Source organism: Sus scrofa, chromosome 3, assembly GCF_054392235.1.
Source record: "Sus scrofa isolate SSC_HxYL_T2T_F1_AM1 chromosome 3, Sscrofa_HxYL_maternal_Yorkshire_Landrace_v2.0, whole genome shotgun sequence".
Classification (NCBI taxonomy): Eukaryota; Metazoa; Chordata; class Mammalia; order Artiodactyla; family Suidae; genus Sus; species Sus scrofa.
In genome coordinates, this window is record NC_139385.1 from 18,852,821 (window position 1) to 18,878,153 (window position 25,333).

Consider the following 25,333-nt stretch of genomic DNA (forward strand, 5'->3'; position numbering starts at 1 on the left):
CAGCCTGCATGGTCCCCTCCACCAATGGCTTCATTCTCAAGTATGTTCGGACCTGGAGGAGGGACCTTGGGGTAAGATGCCAGGAATCAGGCGTGAGTGGTGAGCCAGAGCAGAGGCGGCTGGTACCCATGAGGGTGAATTCCTGGAAACCTCATTTCTGCGGAGGGCCTATGCCAGGCGCTCCCTTGGGTGGCAGGATCAGTGAGCCCGCTGACCAGCCAAAGATGCCGTATGGAGGGCAACTTCTGAGCCATCCCCGTCCTTAGCTCGCCCTGGCCCCACAGACAGTGGGTCAGAGGAGTCAGCAGCAAAGGCACGTCAGGGCCTCTTGGGTTGCAGTTTTGTTTGTTTTTTATTACTCAGTGAATTTATTACCTTTATAGTTGTACAATGATCATCACAATCCAATTTTCTAGGGTTTCCATCCCACAACCCCAGTCCATCCCCCCTCCCCCCAAACTGTCTCCTTTGGAAACCATAAGTTTTTCAAAGTCTGTGAGTCAGTGTCTGTTCTTCAACGAAGTTCACTGTGGCCTTTTTTCAGATTCCACATGTCAGTGATAGCATTTGATGTTGGTGTCTCATCGTCTGACTGAGGTCACTTAGCATGATAATTTCTAGGTCCACCCATGTTGCTAAAAATGCCAGTGTTTCATTCCTTTTAATGGCTGAGTACTATTCCACTGTGTAGATGTACCACAGCTTCTTGGTCCACTTCTCTGTCGATGGACATTTAGGTTTCCATGTCTTGGCTGGGTTGCAGTGTTTTGTTTTGTTTTTTCCTGTGTTGCTCCAAGTCAGCAGCCCCAGAGGGTACAACCAGAATCCAAGGAGAAATGATCTTCCATTTGTCTTTTCTGAGCAAGAGCACAAACCCTTCAAAAAGACATTTAGTTACAAACCCCTGGGATTTGTCTCAAGAAAACCCCATGGTGGTGAAGGGGGTGGCAGGTGCATAGAAACAGGACTGATGGGGGGCGGGGCGGGACGGGGTGGGGTGGAGTGAGGGTGACAGTTTCCAAGCTGAGGTGGGAATATGAGGGCTCTTCATGTGAGTCTCTCTGCTTTTGTAAAAGATGGGAACTTCCTGGGGTTCCCATAGTGGCTCAGTGGTTATGAACCCAACTAGCATCCGTGAGGATGTGGGTTCGATCCTTGGCCTTGATCAGTGGGTTAAGGATCCCGTGTTGCCATGAGCTGTGGTGTAGGTCGCAGATGCAACTCAGATCTGGCGTTGCTGTGGCTGTGGCGTAGGCTGGCAGTGGCAGCTCCGATGTGACCCCTAACCTGGACACTTCCATATGACATGGGTGTGGCTGGTCTCGCTGTGGAATGTCCTGGGTCTCTCTCTGACTACCTCTGGACACGTCAGTTCCTTGCACGATGGAAAGAGCTTCAGAAAGACACAGTCCTGGGTCCAGCTCCTGGTTCTGATACTTCTTGGCTGTGTAACCTTGGGTAGATTGCTTTGCCTATGTGAGCCTCCGTTTTGTCATCTGTAAAATGGGGATGGATACTGACCTCATACCATTGTGCCGACTTCTTAGCATGGTGTTTGCCTTGGACTCTCCTTGGGTCCTGGATCTTAGGCAACATGACAAACTCTAGCCTCCACCAGCTGGCGGGCAGATCTAGTTCCAGTCCCAAGGGGGCCGAGACAGGGGCCAAGCTGTTCCCAAGGTAGAAGGTGAAAGTATAGGTGAGATAGCGCCATAAGACACTGGGAATTTAGAGCGGGAGATGTCTGTTTGGGAGTGGGGGCAGGTGGGCTTGAAGGCTGGGGACAGTTTAGACATCAGGATTTGGGGGAGTGACGATGTTGAGTTTGAGAGGGGGGAAAGGGTAGGTTGTCAGTCTGAACCAGTGGGCACAAAGCTGCAGAAAAGGAAGTGAAAGGAAGTCATCAAAGATACCATGCCCAGACTGTTCTCCAGGCTCCCAGCCTTTGGCGCCATGGTGGGCGCGAGGCTGAGTATGGCTGCTTTTCCCTGGAGAGAGTGAAGACCCTCCCCGCCCCTTTCTGTTCCCCTCTTCCCTCTTATATGGGCCCCGAGATGCTTTGGAGCTCGACTTCCAGTCTCAGCTTTGCCTGCAGGTGTGGTGGCCACACTCCTAGTCTTGGAGAGAGTCGCCCCCCGCCGTTGGTGTAATCCTTGATAAAGGCAATTTGTGAAATGATCTTCAATGACTCGTTCCACTGTCAGGTCGGGGGCGCCTGTGACTGTCCCAGCTTTGAGGACACAGTAGCAAATGAGATACTTGGTCACAGAGCTTCTCTTGGTCACGGGGACCATTTAGACGAGATGAGAAAGACTCTCCACTGGTGTTGGTATCAGAGTGATTGATGCCTACCCTTCAGTATTGGAATAGCAGTTCCACGAGGGTGGGCACTTGCCTTTTGGTTCACTGCTGCACCCCCAGCACCTCGCATGGTGCCTGGTATGTAAGTAGGTGCTCAATAAATGTTCATTGTGGGAGTTTCCGTTGTGGCTTAGTGGTACTGAACTTGACTAGAACTCATGAGGATGGGGGTTCGATCCCTGGCCTCGATCAGTGGGTTAGGGATCCGGTGTTGCTGTGGCTGTGGTGTAGGTCACAGGTGTAGCTCCAGTTGGACCCCCTAGGCTGGGAACTTTTATATGCCACGGGTGCAGCTCTAAAAAGCAAAACAAAAAGAAAAACAAAAACAAATACAGAAAGAAAAAAGAAAACTCCCAAATGTTCATTGAATATATTTGTGTGACTACCAAACCCTGATACTGTGAGCCAAAGAGAAGTATATTTTTAGGGATCAAAATTAATTCAGACACCTCCAGAAGTTCCTGCTATGGCACAATGAGATCGGTGGCGTCTCTGCAGTGCCAGGACGCTCGTGCGATCCTGGGCTGGCACAGTGGGTTAGAGGATCTGGCGTTGCCACAGCTGCGGCATAGGTCACCACAACCACAGTTCAGATCTGATCGCTGGCCTGGGAACTCCATATGCCGTGGGGCAGCCAAAAAAGAAAAAACAAATTCATTCAAACATCTCCCAATAGTACTGCCTGAGGTGATTTGGGTTCCTAGGATTCAGGAGAGAGAGAGAGAGAGAGGTTATGTGCCGTGATGCATCATTTTAGGGCGTGCAGCTTCCATCCTGGTCCAGAATGTGCTCAAGCCCCCAGCCCAGGCACATCTACTTGTAAATAGTACCCACAGCAGAGGGGAGAGTCTCTACACATCCTGGAGAGGATGCAGACAATAAGCAATGAACAAATGCGTACTCAAGATCATTTCAGATGGCGATCGTGGTAAGATCGTGAAAGAGACAAGAATGCAGGGTGAGGGGATGAGAGGGGTGGGTGAGGAGGGGTGAGGGCTCCCCTGGGCTGGCTGTTCCCTGTTTGCCCCTTCACATCTGTCCACTGGCCCCTGTGCCTCGGGAGACTTCCGGCACAGATGCAAGAGCCCGGACTCCTGCGCCTTCTGGTTTCCTCTCATTGGTTCCGGCCAGTGGGAGGCACCAGCAGGAAGTCAGAGGGCAGAAGGGGAGAAAGGTCGGGGCATTTCCCCCTCCTGCCTCATTCCAGGCAAATGGAATTTCCCAGCCTAGGGGTCGATCAGAGCTGTAGCTGCCAGCCTACACCACAGCCACAGCAGCGCCAGATTTGAGCTGTGTCTACAAGCTACACCCCAGCTCACGGCAGTGCCAGATCCTTAATCCACTGAGTGGGGCCAGGGATTGAACCCGAATCCTCATAGTTACACTGAGCCACAGCAGGAACGCCCCTGTGGAGGTTTCGACAGCGACTTCATGCCGCTCAGGAGTGATTCCTTTTTTTTTTTTTTTAACCACAAGATGCCAACAGCGCTTTATTTTTTCTTCTCCATATCCTGTTCTGCAGCTTCCTTGGCACTTTTTTGCCTGTATGCCAAAGAGCCAGGCATTGGCACGGGCCTTGCAGAGACTGTCAAGGGCCTTGAAGCTCTTCTCCTCGTCCGTAATGACTCTGGCTTTCTCCCTCTGGTACACGTTCCATATGCGCTTGACTGGTCCCGTCAGCTGGGTGGCCAATTTGAGCTCTTCAGCAGAGCTGTCACCTTTCTTGGAGGCTGAGGACTTCCTGGGGAAGAGGATGAGCTTGGAGCAGTGCTCCTTGAGCTGCTGCACGTTGGCCTGCAGGGACTCCGTGTGCATCTTCTGCCACTGATCCACCGAGATTCCAAAGATCCGGGCCACTTTCTTGTGGATTCCGGCCACCCTCAGTGCCTCCAGGCTGAGGTCTCTGTTGGCCCGCACCTTCATAGGGCATCTCACCACCGGCCACAGGGGGCTGGACTTGGGGTTTGGGGTGATGTGGTGCGCCTTGGCCTGCCAGGTCTTGCACCTGTGGCTCTTACGCATCGGCTGGTTGAACCACGTGGCCACACGCCACTGCCAGTCCTTGTGGAAATGGGGCTTCAGGATCATGGCATTCCTGCCGGGTGCTATGGCTGCGGCCAAAGTGCCTCCTCTGAGGGCGCATGGCCAGGAGTGGTTCTAAAGTGTGGTCCCGAGACCAGCAGCAGCTGCAGCCCCTGGACTTCGTTAGAAAGGCAGATTCTCAGGCTCTGCCCCGGAATCTCTGGTTCCGATGCTTGCTTCAGCGTGGCTAAGCTCCCAGGGGCAGTTCCTCCTCTGTGGCTTTGCCTTTCGCAGCCTCCTTTCCCTCCCCAGCCACTCAGGCTGGAAGAGGCGAGGGCTCCCTGCTGTCACTGGCCTCTCACCCCGTCCACACTTCTCTGAATAGTTACTTTGCTCAGCAGTCTCTGCGAACCCCTTGCAGGGTGCCATCTGTTTCCTGCTGGGACCCTGACTGGTCCAGATGGCCAGGATGTTAATGCATCTTCCTTTAGGCAGGACGCACCCCACTCCGGTTACCCAGGGCCCACAGGCTTGCCCCCATCATTGCTGGATGTTGAAACCTCATGAGTTAACCACCCTTGCCTTGGGGCTGGGTTCTGAGTCCCCTCTGTTGACCACGGGCCTCAGAGCCAGTGCAATGATGAAGATCCTTGGGCAAACTGTTTCCTTTCAAGACTTTGGTGGCTCTGAATATGCACTGTCATTTCTTACAGGCAAGGGACTTCCCAGCAGTTTATTTCTCTTGTTGAATGGATTGAACTTCCCTTCTCTGGAATAGTGAGAAATTCAGGAGTTCCTGTTGTGGCTTAGCAGAAAAAAATCTGACTAGTATCCACGAGTATGCAGGTTCAATCCCTGGCCTTGCCCAGTGGGTTAAGGATCCAGCATTGCCATGAGCTGTGGTGTAGGTTGCAGACACAGCTCGGATCTCGTGTTGCTGTGGCTGTGGTGTAGGCTGGAGGCTATAGCTCTGATTGGACCCCTAGCCTGGGAACCTCCATATGCTGCAGGTACAGCCCTGAAAAGACAAAAAAGAAAAGAAAAGAAAGAAAGAAATTCAGACCTCCTGTAATTAAGGTTCCTTTGCAGCCCCAGGGTCAAGTTTTCAGAACTTTTGGGACAGTCTGTGGTCTTCTGCCCCGCTTCTCCCCATGGCTGATGGTTTCCTGGCCCCTCGGGGTGCAGGATTTTTGTTAAACCTGTGACCTCCAACCCAAAAGCCCAGCTTTCCCAGGCTCTTTTCCTGACATCTCCTTGGGGGCGTGGAGGTCCTGCAGCATATGGGTCCCCAAAACTCTTCTCCTTTGGGGTCTGCTGGCTCTACCCTCCTCCTGCACGAATTCCCTCCTCTGTCCCCTCCTTGAGTGGGGCAGTGGAACCCTGGGAATGCAGTGGCTCTTTAGGAAACTCTCCTTTCCAAGGAGGAGAGGCTGACTCCCAGCATCCTCTGGATCTTAGTAGCTCATTGTGGGTCAGAGGGACTGAGAGCGGGTGGTAGTGATGGGAGGAAGGGCATCTTCAAGGGGGAAATAGGAGGCAGTTACCAGGCAGTGTCCATGGACTTGGGGGAGACCGTGGCAGGTGCAGGGCTGTAGGGGAACCCATGCAGCCTGGCAGCTGCCACTTGGCTGGACTCCTGCCTGCTGGGCTGTCCTAGCTGTACCACCTGGTGGTTGGCACCAACTCCTATGGCTCTATCTTGTAATAAGCACTAGAGAAATCCTAGTATTAGTGATTTGCACCTTTTCTAGGTAGAGAAGCTCAAGGCACCAAAAGTAATGTTGATGCCACATGTCTTGTAAGTAATGGAGCCAGGCTGAACCCAGGCAGGTCTGGCTCTAGAGTCCTTACTCTGAACCCCACATGTCCCCACCATGATGGGGGACCAGGCATCAGCCTTGTCTTCCTCCATTAGACTGCAGAGGTCCCATGTTTCCTCTCTGTGTGGGAAGTGATGATGATGATGGTGATGGTGGTGATGATGATGATGATGATGATGATGATGATGATGATGGTGATGATGATGATGATGGTGATGATGATGATGATGATGATGGTGATGATGGTTGATGATGATGATGATGATGGTTGATGATGATGATGATGGTGATGTTGGTGATGATGATAATTAATGATGGTGATGATGATGCTGATTGATGATGATGGTGATGATGGTGATGATGATGGTGATGTTGGTGATGATGATAATTAATGATGGTGATGATGCTGATTGATGATGATGATGGTGGTGATGATGATGGTGATGATGATGGTGGTGATGATGATGCTGATTGATGATAATGATGGTGATGATGATGATGGTGATGATGATGATGGTAGTGATGATGGTGGTGATGATAGTGATGATGATCATGATGGTGGTGATGGTGTTGATGATGATGATGATGGTGATGAGAGCTCCCACTCTGTTCCAGGCTTCCTTACTTCTTTGCCCATGTTGAGTCTTAACAGCACCCTTACAGGTGCTGTGCCCATTTTACAGATTAGAAAATCAAGGTACCGAAAGACTGGGAACTCACATGTCAGGAAGTAGACCCAGGATTTGAACCTAGCTCTGCTGATTCCAGAGCTCAGGTCTTGGCCACTCTGCCATCTTGCCCCATAAATGTTGTTGCTGGAAGGTGCATCCAGCGCAGTATCACCAGCTGTCACTATTTTTGAATAGATGTTTTTACAAATCAGATTGGAATGTGAATCTTCTCTTGGCTGCCTGGCTGGAATCACCTAGAGGGGGCTTTTAATTAGTTAATTAATTAATTAATTAACTTTGGCCGTGCCTGTGACTTGCAGAGGTTCTCAGGCCAGGGACTGAACCTGCACCACAGCAACCACCTGAGCCACAGTAGTGACAGTGCTGGATCCTTAGCTTGCTGCACCACCAGGGAAAGCCTGGGGGGCTTTTAAAACCCGTTGGTTAGGCTTCGTGCTGACCAGATAAACCAGAGTGTCTGTGGGTGGAGTCTGGGCTTTCCAATGTTGAGAACCACTTGCAAAAGGATGACCTTTAGGATCCTTTCCAGCTTTTTAGTCCTGCCCAGTCAAGGAAGGTATGCTGCCATCAGGTGGCGGTAACAGGCCACAGCTCTGTGATCTAATTGACAAGCCTTGGTCTAAAGAGATAAGCACACTTGCCTCAGTTTTATACCCAAAGTCCCTTGTTAAACATATAAAGTAATAATAATTCACAAAAATGTAAATGTTTGAAAGGCCACTTCTAAAAGCAGCTAGCCAATATGGTATATATAGGTTGATACCTTTCTCGCAAATGGTTAGCTGATCTTTATCATGGAACTTAAGGGTTTGGGGCCAAACATCTCTTCTCTGTTTGGCTTTTAGTTATGAGGCTTGTGGACCATTGAAATTTCCAGTCTATGTCATCACTATGATTTTTCCTTAAACTTCAGCTTTGCCTTGCACTGACAGTGTGGGTCAAACATCTTCTGTTCAGTTTTGTCCATGTAGCAGAAATGGAAACTTGAGAGCCATTTTATTTAGCCCCTGGTGGATTTTCCCAATCTGCATGGAGGGGCTTCCTTTTAGGACCCAAGAGCTCTGTCCAGTGGGAATGGCTGGCTGTAGCAGTAGAGCAAATAAATGGGAATAGAGAGCTGGAAAAACTTTAGGACATGGAGTTTGGAATCTATGGACCTGTGATGAGTCCATCACTTACTGGCTCTGTGGTCTTGGGCAAGTCATTGAAAGCTCAGAGCCTCAGTTTATTTGTCTCTAAAATGGGGATTCTCGGAGTTCCCGTCATGGCTCAGTAGAAACGAATCCAACTAGCACCACAAGGTTGTGGGTTCAATCCCTGGCCTCACTCAGTGGGTTAAGGATCCGGCATTGCCGTGAGCTCTGGTGCAGGTCGCAGATACGGCTCAGATCTTGCGTTGCTGTGGCTGTGGTGTAGGCCAGCGGCTACAGCTCTGATTGGACCCCTAGCCTGGGAACCTCCATGTGCCTCCATTGCCTCGGGTGTGGCCCTAAAAAGACAAAATAAAATAAAGTAAAATAAAATAAAATAAAATGGGGATTCTCAGAACTCCATGACAGGTTGTTATGGGGTTGAAGAGAAAGCAAACACACTTTTATAATAAAACTCCTCAACAAACTAGAAATAGAAGAGAACATCCCCAACCTGATAAAAGAATGAATGTCTGTGAAAAGGTTTAAGTAAGTTTACATCATACTTAGTGGTACAAGAGGGAATGCTTTCCAGAGTTCCTGCTGTAGTGAAGCGGGTAAATGACCCAGCTTGTCTCTACGGAGGCTCTGGGTCAATCTTTGGCCTGGTGCAGTGGGTTAAGGCCTCTGGCTGGGAGGGAACATGAGGAGTGAAAGGGCTGAGAGGAGGGAAGGAGAGGGGATGGGGGAGGAGTGTTGATGGAGAGGCCAGTCCTGGGCCCACGGGAAGGAATTTGGGCTTTATTCTTTGGGATGAAGGAGTTCAAACAGGAGTTTGGGTACTTGCATTGTATGCGAGCATGCAAGTGTTTTGGAGCTACGTGGTTTGGACATAACCCTCCAGGAGTTCTCCTTGTGGCTCAGTGGGTTAAGAACCCCTCTAATATCCATGAGGATATGGGTTCAATCCCTGGCCTCACTCAGTGGGTTAAGGATCTGGCGTTGCCACAAGCTCCTGGCGTAGGTTGCAGATGTGGCTCGGATCCCGAATTGCTGTGTCTGTGGTGCAGGTCGGCAGCTGCAGCTCTGATTAGACCCCTAGCCTGTGAACCTCCATATGCCATGGGCGCAGCCTTAAAAAGACAAAGGGGGGAAAAAAAAAGAAAATATCCCTCCAGCCGCAGTGTGGAGAGTGGATTGGACAGAGGCCAGAGTGGAGGCCAGGGCGCCTAGGGATGGCCACTGCCCTTGTCCTGTGTGCCTGGACAGGGTGGAGGCCGTGGGAAGGGATGGAGGGCTCCAAGGAGGTGGGAGCGACAGGGCTGGATGGAGTGGACTCGGAGATGAAGCAGAGGAGGCATCGTCATGGGGGCTGTTCAGCCAAGTTTGCAGCTTCTCTGTCTGCATTCCTCAGGTCGTTGTCTTCTTGGGAATCAGTGTTAGAGAAAGACGCCGCTTAAGTTAGAGATGCTCAGGGCCCCGCTCCATACCTGGCCTATGGGAAGGGGAGAGACAGAAGCCTGAAGCTCTCACTTCCTCTCATGTTCTGAAAACCTTTTTTCTTTGTTTTTCCCCAAAGGTGAAAAATGTCGCAGCTTCATTGACTTGGCCCCAGCATCAGAGAAAGGTAGGTGTGGTCTCAGCTTGTGTGTTTTGGCCTCGCCCTGTCTAGGGATACTTCCTAGCCCAGCTGGCTTCCTGCTCCTGGGTGAGGCTGTCCTTGCATTCTGGTATCCTTGTCACTGATCCTGGTATCTCTGGGTGATGCTTCTCCTCCTGCCCCCCCCGCCACCAAAGGACCAGAATCCCATGACAAAGCTCCATGTTCCCTGAGCAATCAGTGCAGTGGGAGAGACAGGTGGAGGCACAGCTCCCCACTCCCCATCCTCACCCCTGCTTGGGATGGTCCTGACAGGAGTCACTATACTTCCATCACTTGCAGTGCATGCTGGGACTTTGGGGGAGGTAGGATGGGTGTGAGGAAGTCGGGGGTCAGGCACTGGCATGGTTGGGGGCATTGCCTTCAATAGAATTTGACCTTGAGGAAGGGAAGACAGATGTTCTCTGTTGTCTCACTGGTGTGGGGAGGTCCAGGCCTGATGGACATTGCCATTCAGGGACCCATTGGTGTGCAGGGCTCGACAGCAGAGATTCTGAGCCCAGTGATGCTTAGATACGATGACCAGGAGTGGGCTGCCACTTGTGTAGGGGGCGGAACAGTACTATCTGGCTTCAATGGAGAAATGTATTTATTGCTTTGATAAAAATTTGAGATCCCAGGGGGCTCTGCTTCATGAAGTCATCAGCATCCTGGCCCCTCTGGAGCCCTTCTCCATCATCCCCATGGCCTTTGTCCTCATGGTCTAAGAGGGCAGCTAGAGCTCCAGCTGTCACATCTCCATTCCAGGCAACAGGAGGGAGGAAGGGCAAAGAAGAAAGGGCAAAGCTTGCATGTCAGTTGTAAGGCTACCGCATGGCATGAACTTGGATCCCCTTGGCCAGAACTTGAGCAGAGCTGCAAGGAAGGCTGGGAAATAAGGTCTTTATCCTGGCAACCGTATGCTCAGCTAAAAGTCAGGGGTGTTATCTTTGTGGAAGAAGAGGAGAATGGATGCTGGAGGATGTGCTGCCATAGGCATGTAGGGTGTGGCTGCGAGCACCCTGTCGCCAAGGAGAACTTCTGCCAAGAGAGAACAGGTGTGCAGGTCTCTTCCAACCTGGAGATTAGGAGAGGGTTCTGGTCCTGGAGTTGGGGTGGGGAAACTGAGGCAGGGTTTATCTGTCCTATAAACTATTCCAGCAGAGGGGTGGTGCTTGGCGGGCCTGGCTCAGGGGAAATTAAGTCCCTGCTGGTGGGGCTCAGCTTGCACTTTCTCTGTAGTGTCAGGAGGTTCAAGGATTAGAGTTCCCGTTGTGACTCAGCAGGTTGTGAACCAGACTAGTATCCATGAGGACGCAGGTTCGATCCTTGGCCTTGCTCAGTGGGTTACGGCTCCAGTGTTGTCGTGAGCTGTGGTGTAGGTCGCAGATGTAGCTCCTATCCTGCGGTGCTGTGGCTATGGCATAGGTCGGCAGCTGCAGCTCCGATTGGACCCCTAGCCTGGGGACTTCCATATGCCACACCTGCGGCCCTAAAAAGAAAAAAATTAAAATTAAAAAAAGGAGGTTCGGAGGGTCTCTGACCCCTCCTGGGTGTTGACAAAGGTGGAGGGGGTAGGCAAGGGGGCCGTGACGTTCCTGTCTCGCAGACACTGTCCCCTCGGAGAGCCCCAGCCACGTGGTAGCTGGTGAAGCTGAGGGGCATGTAACAGGGATCCCAGAGTGTCCTCAGACCCGGGAAGAGGCTGGGCTCCCCGGCCGAGCCAGCTTGAGGCAGTGGGGACTGCCTGCTTTGTTTCCTTTGCTTCCCAGAGACGATGCTCTGTTCGGTTGCTCCATGAAACTGTCCTTGAAGCTTCAGGCTGAGCAACTTGGGCCACAGCTTTCAAACTGAGCTCTGCAGAAAATACGATGAACGCTGTCACTGAGGAATGGCCAATATGAATAGAGCAGGTGCACTGCCCCAGGCACCAGGCCGAGCACTTGCAATATATTAACCGAGAAACCTCCCTGCACCTTTGTGAGGGAGGGGCTGACGTGCTCACCTCACTTGACAGATCAGGAAACCGAGGTTTAGACATTAAACCATTTATGACTCACATCTCCTAAGGGGCAGAGCCCATGCTCCGCAGCCCTTTCTTGCACTGGGTCTTAGAAGAGCCGAGACCTGCAGGCAACCTCAAGGATGCTCATCCCAGGATCCCCAAGGCCTGGGAGGTCCTGGGCCACCTGTCCGCCAGATCCAGCTTCCAGGAAGCAGGATCTGTGTCTGCAAGGGTAAAGGGTTGTGCAGGTTGGATCAAGGGTGAGGATGTGTGTGGGTGGGCAGGCATTTCCGTGAGAGCGTGTACGTGGGTCTTGTGTGTGTGCATGTGTGCACACGGGTGGGTGAGCGTGGGCGCGGAGGCATGTGTGTGCATGTATGAGTGTGTGGCTGTGTGTACACACGTGTGGGGGTCCACGTGCATTGGCACGTGGGTTGCTCGTGCTTCCTGCTGGAGGCACTGGGCCTTTATGCTGGCTTCTTTTATGAGGACCGAGGGCCCCAGAGAGGTTTTGTTACCTTTGTGTTTTTGCTGCCTTTGTGGCTTTACTTTCAGGGCTTGGCAGCTATGCTGAGGATCTCCCTGGCTGTGTACATAAAAATGTTTATAAGGAGGCTGAGTGGGCTGGCTTTTCGGAACAGTTTTCACGGACTTCCTGCCTCTCAAGCATTTAAACTGTGTCCTGGGACTGGCAGGGTTTGGTCGTGGTGATGCCGGGGCCTGTCCCGAACCTCTGCAGGGGCACCTGCAGAGTGAGGCGCTCACGGATCCCTCCGTGACCTCTCCTTGTGGACAGTCAGTTTCATAGACGAGGAGCCCGAGCTACAGAGGTGGAGGGACTTATTTGGGGTCCCATGTGGCGTCTGGGCTGATGTTAGAGCCCAGGCTTGTTCTCTCCCAGAGAAGGCTCTTCACCCCAGGTTCTGTCTGCACCTGCTCCCTCTGTGACTTCTCTCCTGCTCTGCAAGATCCGATCGTAACTATTTGTGTCAGAGGACACACACACACAAACTGGCTTTCATGCGGTGCTTAACCACGTGCCAGCCACTGTTCTGAGAACTTGACGCCTGTTGGCTCCTTGAATCCCCATTTGATAGATGAGGAAACTGAGGCCTAGAGAGTTAATGGACTTGCCCAAGGTCACACAGGATGCTGGGACGTGAACCTGAACCATCTGGCTCTTAAATGCCTGGTTTTTCTGCTGAAAATCTAGGCCTTCCAAGCCGTGTGTGTGTGTGTGTGTGTGTGTGTGTGTGTGTGTGGTTGAGACCCTTCTCAAATGGCCTCTGTCTTTGCATTTTCTCAATACACCTCTTGTCCTTTTTTCTGCGACCCTCTCCCTGGCAGAGTCTGCCATCAGTGGGGTTTTGTTTTTTGTGTTTGTTTTTTACCATTGCACATTTTTGTGAGTTCTCCTGATTAGCCTACCTTTGTGTTTCAAGTAGGAAATATCTTTGCATCTTTGACACTAGCCGAAGCCACATCCGTTTTTCATCTGGATTCCTGCCACAGTCTCTTAAGGGGTGCCCTCCTTCCGTTTTTGCCCCCCACTCACTGGTAGCCAGAATGATCTTTTTAGAGCCTCGAGCATCTCATGGGGGCTCAGTGTTTAAATCCCTTCCTTGGCTCCCATCTTGCTCACAGCAAAAGTCAGCATCTTTCTTGCATCCTGTAAGGTCTGTGGGATCTGGCCTTGTACCTCTGGAATGTCATCTCCTGCATGTTCCCCTCCCTCACCACACTTCCTGTCTCCAAAATCTTTACTGTTCCTTGGGTCAGCCAAGCTAACGGGTGCCTCAGGACCTTTGCACTTGCCGTTTCCTGCTCCTGGAATACTGTTCTCTCTGCACAGCTGGTCTCTTCTCATTCACTTAAATGTCACATCCTCAGGGAAGCCTTCCTTAAACATCCTTAGCTCAGCCCCAGCTCCTGCCAAGTCCTTCCCCACTCCCTTCACTGTTTAGTTGTCTTTACATCACATATGATACCTGAAATATATTCATCAGTGCTTCTTTGACTAACGGTGGTCTCCCCTAACAGATGGTCAGGTCCTTGAGGGCAGGGATTTTGTCTTGTTTGTGATTCATGGTGTCCCCAGGGCCCAAAGCAGTGCCTGGCACTGTTGAATTAATGAAAAATGAACATTGGTTTTTAACTGTAGGCACTGTATAATTTATAAAAATCATGACAATCCTGGAGTTCCCTGGTGGTCGAGTGGTTAGGATTCCACTGCTGTGGCCCAGCTTCAATCCCTGGTCTGGGAATTGAGATCCCACATTAAGCTGCTCCACGCCATGGCCAAAAAAAATTTATAACAATCCTTAAATGTGTAGATAAGAAATAAAAGTCTCTTATAAGTTCACTCTTAGATATTCACTGGTAATGGTTTAGTTTTTTAGTCCTTGAAGAAAGAAGGATGACAGATAGATAAACACACACACACACACACACACACACACACACGCTTTTTATATCAACATGTAGAACTCACCTTCATCTTTTGGAACAACTGTGTAACAGCCTATCCTATAGAGACAATTTATTTAACCAAGTCCTATAGCTGGCTGTTCAGGTTATGTCCCTACTGCACTTTGACCCCATCTTGTATCACAGCTGAATAATAGTAACGTATACACATATTTTTCTCCTTCATAAGAATGGAGCTGTCTGAGGGTAGCAGTGGTTTCTTATTTACCTCTGGGGCTCTGGGGCCCAGCCCAGCATTGGAGCCCCACTGGCAGAGCAAAGTAACAAATTCTCCAACAAAGATCTGCCCATCAGGCCATGGGAGGTGGAGGAGGAGGAATGAATTAAAGATGCTTGAGCAATTTATGAAGATGGAATGTGTGAATGCAGATAAACAATGTCTGTGTGTTTTGAACTTAATATTGAAAATGCAGAGGAATGTTTCCTAGTCTTCCTCTTTAAGGTTTCCCTTGTCTCTCCAAATGTCAATCTCTTATTCCCTGGGGCCAGATTCTCCTACCAAATAATTGTGACCAATGGGATAATCTTAAACCTAGTGTATCAGTCAGCAGGAGCCACCATAATGCTGTGTAACAAGCCATCCCCGAACTCAGTGGCTCTCAGCATTTATTTTTTGGCTTGCACGTCTATAGGTTGACTTAGGTTTAGTTGATGTGGACTGTCTCACTTCCAGGATGTAGACTGGGCTCAAGTCCACTCCATGTGTGTTTGTTTTGGGGACCAGGTAGAGGGGACAAAAATGCAAGGTGGCTAGCTGCACAAGTACGTTTAAAACCTTTCCTTGCATTCGATCTGCTAATATCCTATTGGCTAAAGCAAGTCATGGGATTGTGTCCAGCATCAATGGTGCAAGAAACACATGACCCGTGTGGAAGTATGGGGTGGAGTGAGAATGAGTATTTGCTGAACAGTAATCTAATCTATCACACCTGAGCTGGACCACAGGCCTTAAGGATGACTGGCAGCTGGGGTGCGCTGCAACTGGCCCAGCTGTATTTCTGGGCATATGTACTTATTATGCTTTTCAAGTTCTCCCCTGGTCATTGTTATCCCAAAGTGACTTATTTATTTCTCCCAAAGTGACCTAAATATTTGAGGCAGGTTACATGCATTCATTCCCTTGCCTGTCAACCAACAGAGCAGCCTCTGCATGCCAGCCATTTGCACATGTGCCTTTCAATTCAACAAACATTTCCTGAGCACCTACTGTGATCCAAGCTCTGGGCTAGGCATGGGGGGGGTGGTGCAAATGAGGTGAAGGTCCCTGCCCTGCAGAAGTGGGAGGGAGCTGCGTAAATGGTTATCAGGCATCCTGGAAGGGCTCTAGCCCAGGAACAAAGAGGCCACCCTCCAGTGCAAACAGAGGGTCCATGATGATGTTTGGGTTTTCTGCTCTTTGTTATGTTAACTGAACCTCCCCCACCCCCCTGCCAAGAAATATCTGTCCTGAGTCACTTGTTAAGGTGTGGTATGGGGAAAGTTCCTAGTTCCTAAGTCCCAGGCTGGAAACTCACCTTCACACGTGGGTGGGGCTCTCACTGTGAGGGAAGGAAAGCAGGAAGGGAGAGCGGGAAGGAGGAAGGAAGGAAGGGAGGGAAGGAGGAAGGAAGGAAGGAAGGAGTTGAGTTCATCATGATTCATATTTGCCATCCAGGCTGCACTGGTAACTTCCAACTGTGATCCCTCTGTGCCCATCTACACAGAGTGGAGGACCATGCGACTTATGACTGCCCCCAGGGGCATAGATGTTGGGCAAAAGAAGCCAGATTTAGAAGGATACAGAGTAGACAGTTCCCACTGTGGTTCAGTGGGTTAAGAACCCAACTAGTATCCTTGAAGATGCAGGTTCGATCCCTGGCCTTGCTCAGTGGGTTAAGGATCTGGCATTGCCCCAAGCTGCAGTGTAGGTCGCAGATGTGGATCGGATCCCGTGTTGCTGTGGCTGTGGCCTAGGCTGGCAGCTGCAGCTCTGATTTGACCCCTAGCCTGGGAACTGGCAGCTGCAGCTCTGGCTTGACCCCTAGCCATATGCCCCAGGTGTGGCCCTAAAAGAAAGGGAAAAAAAAAAAAAAAAAAAAAGGATACAGAGTATATGATTCCAGTTACATAAAACTGGAAAAGAAGAAAAATGAATCTATGCTGTCAGAAGTCGGGTCAGTGGTTGCCCTTGAAGAGCGGGCGTGACTGAAAGAGAACACGTGGAGGGCTCTCGCAGCTGGTGACGTTCTGTTTCTTAATCTGGATGCTGGTTACACGGATGTGTTCAGTTTTTGAAAGTTCATCAAGCTGTATAGGCACTTTTCTGTATATGTGAGACTTCCATAAAAAGTAAAACAAAAATTTCCCACACTGAATTCTAAACGATCTAAATTGAAAATCCAACTCTTTCCTGGCTCCCAAAATGTACATCATGGAACTCAGCGTTCACGGCCCCTTGTGATCTAGGGGGTGTCTGCCTCTTCCACTCCCCCTCCTACGATCCCTGTCGACCGTGTGCTCTGGCCCTGTCTCCTTACTGGTATACATTTCCTCCCAAACTCTCCATCATCTCTCATATCTCTGTGCCTTTGCATTGTCCTTCCCGTGCCTGACCTGCCTTTTCCCCTTCTCGTTTACCTTGAAAAGTTCTATTTATCCTTCAAAACCCAGCTGAGACATGACCTCTCCCGCAAAGCCACCCTGGAACCGTAGAGGTACCTGAGGTGACTGGTTCTCTTAGCACGCTTGAGATGATCTCCTCCACCGGACTGGACACTCCCTGAGGACAGGCACTGGATCTTGACCTTCTGTAGCTCCTGAGCCCCAGATAGAATTGGCATACCACCAGAATGTAATAAAGGTTCGTTGAATGAAGCAAGGAGAGAAGGAAGACAGGAACAGGGGCGAGGGTATAGACACGGGGTGGCTCTTTTGGGGTTTAGAAACCTGGATCCTGACTCCGGAAGCAGTGCCCTTCTCTATCCCACCTGGGCTGAGCTGTAGTTGCCAGTCATCCCTGCTCCTGGCCCTTCTTTCCCACTAAGCTGAGATTTCTGGCAGCCACCAGCTGGCAATTTTTGAGAAACAATCTCCAAAGCTTGTAGGTTTCATTTGTTTAATATTTCAGGGATGTGTAACAATGCGGCGGCTCGGCGGCCACAATCCCGAGTCTTGCGTAAGTCATTTCTCACTTGAGTTCCTCTAATAGTCTCTTGTTGGTCCCCTCAACCTCTCTGTTCTCCATCTGAAATCGATTTACAATTCTGCTGCTCACTTAGTTTATTTAGTGCATTTTATTGATTTATGTCATAGAACTGAAACGTGCCTGGATCAGAACATGTTGAATAGGGAAGGGGGAGGCGGCCCAGCTTCCATAACTGCCCGGACCCTGATCTCCCGGCCGCATTTGGGTCAGCCTGCTGGCCACAGCCCAAACACACTGTGTCACCAGCACGTCCTTGTACCTGTGCGTTAATCCTGGATGATCGTTTCACCTCGGCTGCCTTCCTGCCTTCTCTGTCACCTCCATGAGCCAGCCCAAAGGTCCTGCCTCCTCAAAGTCCTCTCTTGTCCCCAGACTGAGATAGTTATGCCTGCTCTGGGCTCCCAAGTCACTGAGTACCTGTCTGTGGTTCAGGGGCTGACAACATGGTAGCTCTGATGCTTTCATCCCAAGGACACTAAAGAGGCAGGAGACCAGCCTAAGGGGCTCACAGGTCCACGATTCCTTCTCACCTGTCATTCCCAGACCACATCGAGGTGATTCTTGCAGCCCTCTAACCATGGGTGGGAACGACTGAGGGTCTGAACATCCCTGGTCCTTCCGTGGAGGCAGCAGAGCGCTGGCTTCCCCCTTCAGAAGAAGATACCGGAGTTCCCATTGTGGCTCAGTGGTAACAAACCTGACTAGTATCCATGAGGATATGGGTTTGATCCCTGGCCTTGCTCAGTGGGTTAAATGATCCGGTGTTGCCATGAGCTCTGGTGTAGGTCGCAGACATGGCTCAGATATGGCATTGCTGTGACTGTGGCCAGCAGCTACAGCTCCAACTCGACCCCTAGCCAGGGGTCGAGTCCATAAGCCTTGGCTGCGGCCCTAAAAAGACAAAAAAAAGAGATGCTTTCCTGGGACATTCTCAGTAAACTCACAGGCCACTCACCTGGTGCCATTTCATTCTTGGAGGCAGGGCAAGCTGCAGCCCTGCTTTCGGGGAAGGGCTGCAGGGACCTTTGTTTACCTCACCTTAGGGCCAGTGGTCAGCCTGCCTTGGTGCCAGGCTGTGTGCCAGGAGCTGGGACAGCGAGGATAATCCTTCTCCCCCCCAACCCCCAACCCCGCTCTTGATCTTAAGAAGCCTTCTAGTGGCAGAGACTCATGAGGAGGCAGAGTCACACCTGTGAATCAGAGACCCAGAGGGGGTGGCCAGAGGGTTGTGGAAAGAATGATGGCAGCCTGGGAAGAATGTGTGGAAGGTTCCATGAGGATAGGGTCTTGAAGGATGAGCTCCATTCCTTCTGCATAAGGGGCACGGCAAGGTGACGGGGTGTCCATTTCTAGTAGAATGAATGGCATATGCAAAGGAGTGAGATCCAGTGTCCTTGTGTTGGGCACATGGCAGAGGTGCGAGAGACATTCACTGAATGGCTGAAGCATGGAAGGAAGTTAGAGCCCAGAGAGGTTAAATGCCTTGCTTAAAGTCACACAGCACACGCTCACCCTCCAGGCTCCTGAGGTCTTTCAATCAGCATCCCACCGACCCCACCAACCCCACTCATCCTTTCTCATCTCACCCCCACCCCTTCCCACCCATTCTTCCAGCTTTGTTTTCAGTAGCTTCACACATGGTCCTCCCACCACCCTCACTCTGAAGTGTTAGTTCTGCCACTTCAGTTCTGAAATTCTGGATTCCTCTAATTACGTGCTCTTATTAAACGTGATTAAATCCCTGAGCCTAGTGGAGGACTGCTCCTGGAGATCACAACATCCAATAATTGCTTTAGTTGCTCTAATTCCAATTATTCAAGATTATCTTTCCAAGTAATTAGGTATCTGGGTAGTCTCGCCTGTTCACTTTCTCAGAGAACGTCATATTAACCCCAAACGGTGACCAGCTTTCATGTTTCATAATTGGAAACAGTTTCTCCATGGTGAGAAGACTCTGTTAAATGTAAACAGTGGTAATTTACATTTCTAAATGACTCCGCGGTCTTAGCGGACTTTGGTGTGATAAATTAGCTTGGACACTTAAATCCAGCCCTTTGCCCCTCTGAGCCAAGGCTTCAGTGGTGTTGGGGAAATAGGGCTTGCTAAACTGCATGGGGTCACAAGGATCTGAAGGATGGCTCCTTTGCACATCCTAGGAAGGTCTTTCCATGAGCAGGCTCCTTCTGGATCTCTGCCTGGATTGGAGACCTTGGGATGGAATTTGCCATAAGACTCTTGAATTCTAGACCTTGAATTCACCTGGAGCCTTTAGATGAATGAATGATGAGATCTTTAGGCGAAGTTGTACAGTCAAGACCACTGCGTACATTTGTGTAGGTTACCCAGTGTGCCACTCTGGGGGTCATGATTCATCTATGTGAATGGCATAGGTTTGGTCAGTGCACATCCTGTACAACTGTATGCAGGCACCAGAGATACACAGACTGGGTTAGACGAAGACAACATTTGGCATTCAAGTCTGTACCTGCACCTCACTGCTGAACTCTGCTTGTGATGAGCAGGGAATTTATAACCTTTTTTGGTCATTAAAAAAAATTGGTATAATTTCATTGATATAATATACAGTGAAATGCATAGGTTTTAAATATACAGTTTGGTGAGTTTCAAGAAATACATAAATCCATGTAACCCGTATCCCTGCCAAGATATAGAGCCGGGGCCAACTTTGTGGCATGTGACTTCATATAGGCTCCACACATGGAAGGGCCTTCTGTTTAGTTTAATGTTATCCTGTAGCTCTCTTGAAATTCTTCTTTTTAAATTTTTTATTTACTTATTTTTTTAATTTTTAAAATTAAAGTATAGTTGATTTATTATGTTGTGCCAATTTCTGCTGTACAGCAAGTGACCCATATGTATATACATATGTGACTGGGTCAAGAACATATATATATATATATATGTATATATATATATATATGTATGTATGTATATATATGTGTGTATATATATTATTTTTCTCATATCATCCCCCATCATGTTCTGTCCCAAGAGACTAGACACAGTTCCCTGTACTATACAGTAGGACCTCATTGCTTCTCCATTCTAAATCCGATAGTTTGCATCTACTAACCCCAAACTCCTAGTCCATCCCACACCCTCCCCTCAAGTCTGTTCTCCATATCTGTCTATGTTTGTTCCATTAGATAGGTTCTGTCTTGAAAGTCTTAATCATTTTTTTCAACATGAGGCTTTGAATTTTCATTTTGCACTGCCTTCTCATTTGGGGCTGTCTACTGCAATCCCCCCCCCCCTCCGCCGCCCAGTATTATCTTTCACTTACTAATTCTCTTTATACCAATTCATTTAGAAAGTCAAATTATTTTTGCCTCATCCTGAGCAATGAGATCTGTCATTTCATGGTTTTGGTATCCCAGGTTATTTTTTCCAAGATGCTTTAAAATAAGTAATAATAATAATAATAATAATAATACCAAAAACTTATTTCTATTTTGCCAACATGTCACACCCAGTGGATTCCCCAACAACTCTGTGAGTTTGTGCTATTGTTAAACCATGTGATGGGTGGGGAGACGGAGGCCCAAAAGGTTGAGTTAACTTGCCCAAGGCCATGTGTGTTGTGATGGCTGAGCTGGGTTGGAATGTGGGCAGGTGGGCTGCAGGGTCCTTGTGCTTTTTTTTTTTTTTTTTTTTTTTTTTTTTCTTTTTGGCTGAGCCCACAGCATGCAGAAGTCCCTGGGTTAGGGATTGAACCTGCACCAAGCAATGACAATGCCGGATCTTTAATCCGTTGAGCCAACAGGGAACTCCAAGTCCTTGTGCTTTTCCATTCCACTTGCTGCCTTAATGTGAACTATTAAAATAGGAAAAGAGGAGCTCCCGTCATGGCTCAGTAGAAACGAATCTGACTAGTACCCATGAGGACGCAGGTTTGATCCCTGGCCCCACTCAGTGGATTAAGGATCCGGTGTTGCAGGGAGCTGTGGTGTAGATCACAGACGTGGCTTGGATCTGGCATGGCTGTGTCTGTGGTGTAGGCCGGCAGCTCTATCTCCAATTCAGCCTCTAGCCTGGGAACCTCCATATGCCATGGGCGTGGCCCTAAAAAGATAATAAATAAATAAATAAATAAGAAAAAAAAATCCCCCTGCCTGAGGAAGGACCAAAATCTAGTGAAAGGAAAGGCAAGGTAAGAGTTAGCAGGTGGGGAGTTCCTGTTGTTGCTCGGTGGTTAACGAATCCAACTAGGAACCATGAGGTTGCGGGTTCAATCCCTGGCCTTGATCAGTGAGTTAAGGATCTGGTGTTGCCATGAGCTGTGGTGTAGGTCGCAGGCACGGCTTGGATCTGGGGTTTTTGTGGCTCTGGCGTAGGCCGGCAGGCTACAGCTTTGATTAGACCCCTAGCCTGGGAAACTCCATATGCCGCAGGTGCAGCCCTGAAAAGACAAAAGGCAAAAAAAAAAAAAAAAAAAAAAAAAAAAGTTAGCAGGTGGGACTGTGGGACTGGGAGGGAGAAAGGGCCCTCATTCCACATGGGGTGACACTTGTGATCCTCCAAGGCCCATGTGCCTCGTGCAGCTACTGTTGCTTCCTTTTGTTACACTTCTAATTCCAAGAAAGTTGACTAACCATCATGCATGACTGTCAGGTGGGAAGGGCTCAGAGAGCTGGTCTCACCTGCTCCATTTTGCAGATAAGAAAACTGAGGTCCTGAGAAAAAATTTTTCATGGCTCCCATGGCTTGAGTACAGACAGACCTCAGAGATAGCGTAGGTTTGGTTCATTGCAATAAAGCGAGTATTGCAATAAAGTAAATTGTTTGATTTTTCAATGCATAGGAAAGTTCTGTTTACACAATACTGTGTCTATTAAGTGTGCAACAATATTATGTCTAAAAAACAATATGCATACCTTTGTTAAGAAAAAAAAAAAAAAAAGGAGTTCCCGTCAGTGCAGCGGAAATGAATCCAACTGGGAACCATGAGGCTTTGGGTTTGATCCCTGGCCTCGCTCAGTGGGTTACGGATCTGGCGTTGCCATGAACTGTGGTGTTGGTTGAAGATGTGGCTTGATTCCCAAGTTGCTGTGGCTGTGGTGTAGGCCGGAAGCTGTAGCTCCGACTGGACCCCTAGCCTGGGAACCACCATATGCTGCAAGTGTGGCCCTAAAGAGCAAAAAAAAAAAAAAAAAAAAAAAGAATTCTTCATTGCTAAAAAATGACAACCGTTGTCTGACAATGCAAGATTGTCACAAACCTTCAATTTGTAAAAAAGGCAATCTCTGCAAAATGCAATAAAACAACATGTGCCTGTATAGTGAATATGCCTACTGCATACCAATCCCTAAGAAGTGGGGCCCCCACTCTGAGGCAACCTCTCCCAGCCCAGCCCTGGCAATACACTGAGCAGTTATTGAACACCTGCTGCATACCAGTCCCAGCACTTATTGAGCACCTGTGACATACCAGTCCCTTTCAGGCATATTATCCCATTTCATTCTCTCAATAGCCCACGAAGTGGGTAATATTATTATCTGTCTTTTCAGATGAGGAAGCCGAAGCTCAGGTTAAGAAACTTGTTCCTGGTCCAGGGAGTGGCAGAGTTGGGATTTAAACACAGAGCTGTGTGCATTGTTAATGCAGATCACGGGCCCTGGATTGAAATCCTGGCTCTGGCTCATTAGCTGCGGGACCTTGGGCTGCTGCTCATCTTCTTTATGGATCACTTTCTTCATCCATAAAATGGGATAATAACATCCACTTCATGGGATTCTTCTGAGAGTCACATGGCATAATCTGTGTGAGGGGTTAGCCCAGGGTCTGGTTCAGTCAAGGCCAGCTTCAGTGACTATTCCTTTGTATTTCTTCCATCTCCTCAGTTCGGCCCAGCCAGCTGGAAAGCTAACCTGGAAAGTAACTCAATTTGTGTTTATTTCTCCTTAAACTAACCTTTATTGAACAATACATGGAATTCCATTCACTGCTAAATCCTTCCACATTCCTTGTTTCATGTAATTCCTTCAACAGCTCTTTGAGGAGGTGCCATTATCTCTAGAAACGGACTCAGAGATGTTGAGCTACTTGCCTGAGGTCACACAGCAAAGCAATGAATCCCATCAGTCCCATGCTGTTTCTGCCACACCTCACAGATCTTTCCACACTGCCTGGTGCCTCCTGGTCGGTCCCTCTTCCATTGCTCAGGCCCAGGAAGGCTGAGGTTGGCATTGCTGTATGTTCTGACCCAGCCAGGCAGCCCCATTGGCTCACAGCTGTCAGAGGCTGCGTGGAGCAGAGGGAGGCGGCGGCAGCTGAGGGGACCCACGGCTGCTCCTGCTCCTGGCACCCTCTGCTTCTCACGCATCACATCTGTTGGCTCCTGCAGACTCTCATTTGCAACCATCTGCCGGGCTCCCTGGAGGTGCTAAAGCTGGGATGTGACACAGAATCCCCCAAACACACTGCCTTTAGCCTGTGTGAGCAACAGAGGGGTTTAAGCCCCCGAGACCATACCCATGCCTCGAACCCACTAGGAACAGTGGGCTCAAGAGAGAAGCCCTTTCAGAGGGGATGTCCCTCGAGGGCTCAAGTCACCGTCCCGATTTGCTGCCCAGGAATTGGCTCCTGCAGGCCTGGCTCCGATTCCAGAGCCAGGCTGACTCCCACAGGCTTTGCTTCACTTAGGCTTTTGCCTGAAGTTTCTTTCCGAGTTTAAAAAGTCCTGTGTCTCTTGGCAGGGAGGCCCTGGTCCCTTGCTTGTCCAAAGAATCTCTGGCTTCTTGGGCTTCTGGTATTCAGCATGTGTTTTGCCAAAGACAGAGAAAGACCTGATGTGCATGCATGCATGCGTGCGTGCGTGCGTGCGTGTGTGTGTGTGTGTGTGTTCTGGAGACACAAGCAAGGAAAGTGGTTTCCCCACTGTGGTGTCTACCTGGTTGCTTTCGTCGCAGGTACCCCTTTCCCGGCCCATCTCTGGTGGTGAAGGCAGAGGCCAGTGATTTTATTCATTTGTTTAAAAATTGCTTGACTTTTGGGTAATAGCTTTATTTTATTTATTTGTTGGTTTATTTATTTATTTATTTGTTTGTGTCTTTTTAGGGCTGCACCCGTGGCACATGGAGGCTCCCAGGCTAGGGGTCGAATCAGAGCTACAGCTGCCAGCCTCCACCACAGCCACAGCAATGCCAGATCCAAGCCATGTCTGCGACCTTACACCACAGCTCAGGGCAATGCCGGATCCTTAACCCACTGAGCAAGGCCAAGGATTGAACCCACAACCTCATGGTTCCTAGTCAGATTCATTTCCACTGCGCCACGATGGGAACTCCTATTTTTTAATCAAAGTATGGTTGATTTACAATGTTGTGCCAATTTCTGCTGGTCACAGCAAAGTGACCCAGTCATACATATATATATTCTTTTTTTCATATTTTCTTCCATCATGGTCTATCCGAAGGGATTGGGTATAGTTCCCTGTGCTATAGTGTAGGACTTCATTGCTTACCCACCCATGAGTAATAGTTTGCATCCACTAACCTCAAACTCCCAGTCTATCCCAGTCCTCCCCTTTCCCTCTTGGCAACCACAAGTCTGCTCTCCATGTCTATGAGTTGGTAACAGCTTTATTGAGATATAATTCACTTACCATATCATTTGTCCTCTTAAAGTATGGTCCAGTGGTTTTTAGTGGGCTCACAGAGTTGTGAAATTGTCACCACTGTCATTTATGGAATATTTCCATCATCCCGAAAAGAAAGGCTATTGCTTTTTCTTTTCTTTCTTTCTTTTTTTTAAGAGCCACACCTGCGGCATATGGAGGTTCCCAGGCTAGGGGTCCAACGGGAGCTACAGCTGCCAGACTACACCAGAGCCACAGCAACACAGGATCCAAGCCTCTTGGCTCCTAGTTGGATTTGTTTCCACTGCGCCACAATGGGAACTCCAAAATGCTATTTCTTTTAGCCATCACCTCTCAATCCTGCAGGCCGCACAGTCCTAGAATACTGCCAGTCTC

The 25,333-nt window shown here is 49.4% G+C and overlaps 1 protein-coding gene and 1 pseudogene across 6 annotated transcripts in view; one reads left to right on the plus strand and one right to left on the minus strand.

Annotated features, from left to right (window-relative positions):
* The window catches only part of GSG1L (GSG1 like), a 241,675-nt gene that overhangs the window by 74,934 nt on the left and 141,408 nt on the right, over positions 1-25,333 (plus strand). For 5 of the 6 annotated variants that reach the window (XM_021086437.2, XM_021086439.2, XM_021086438.2 and 2 more), the window contains exon 2: positions 9,605-9,652. The exons of the other annotated variant lie outside the window; for it this stretch is intronic. In XM_021086437.2, the coding sequence (XP_020942096.2) occupies positions 9,605-9,652 (48 nt within the window). The remainder of the gene's footprint in view (positions 1-9,604; positions 9,653-25,333) is intronic. 6 annotated transcript variants of the gene reach the window in all.
* Positions 3,814-4,924, minus strand: LOC100519084 (large ribosomal subunit protein eL13 pseudogene; annotated as a pseudogene).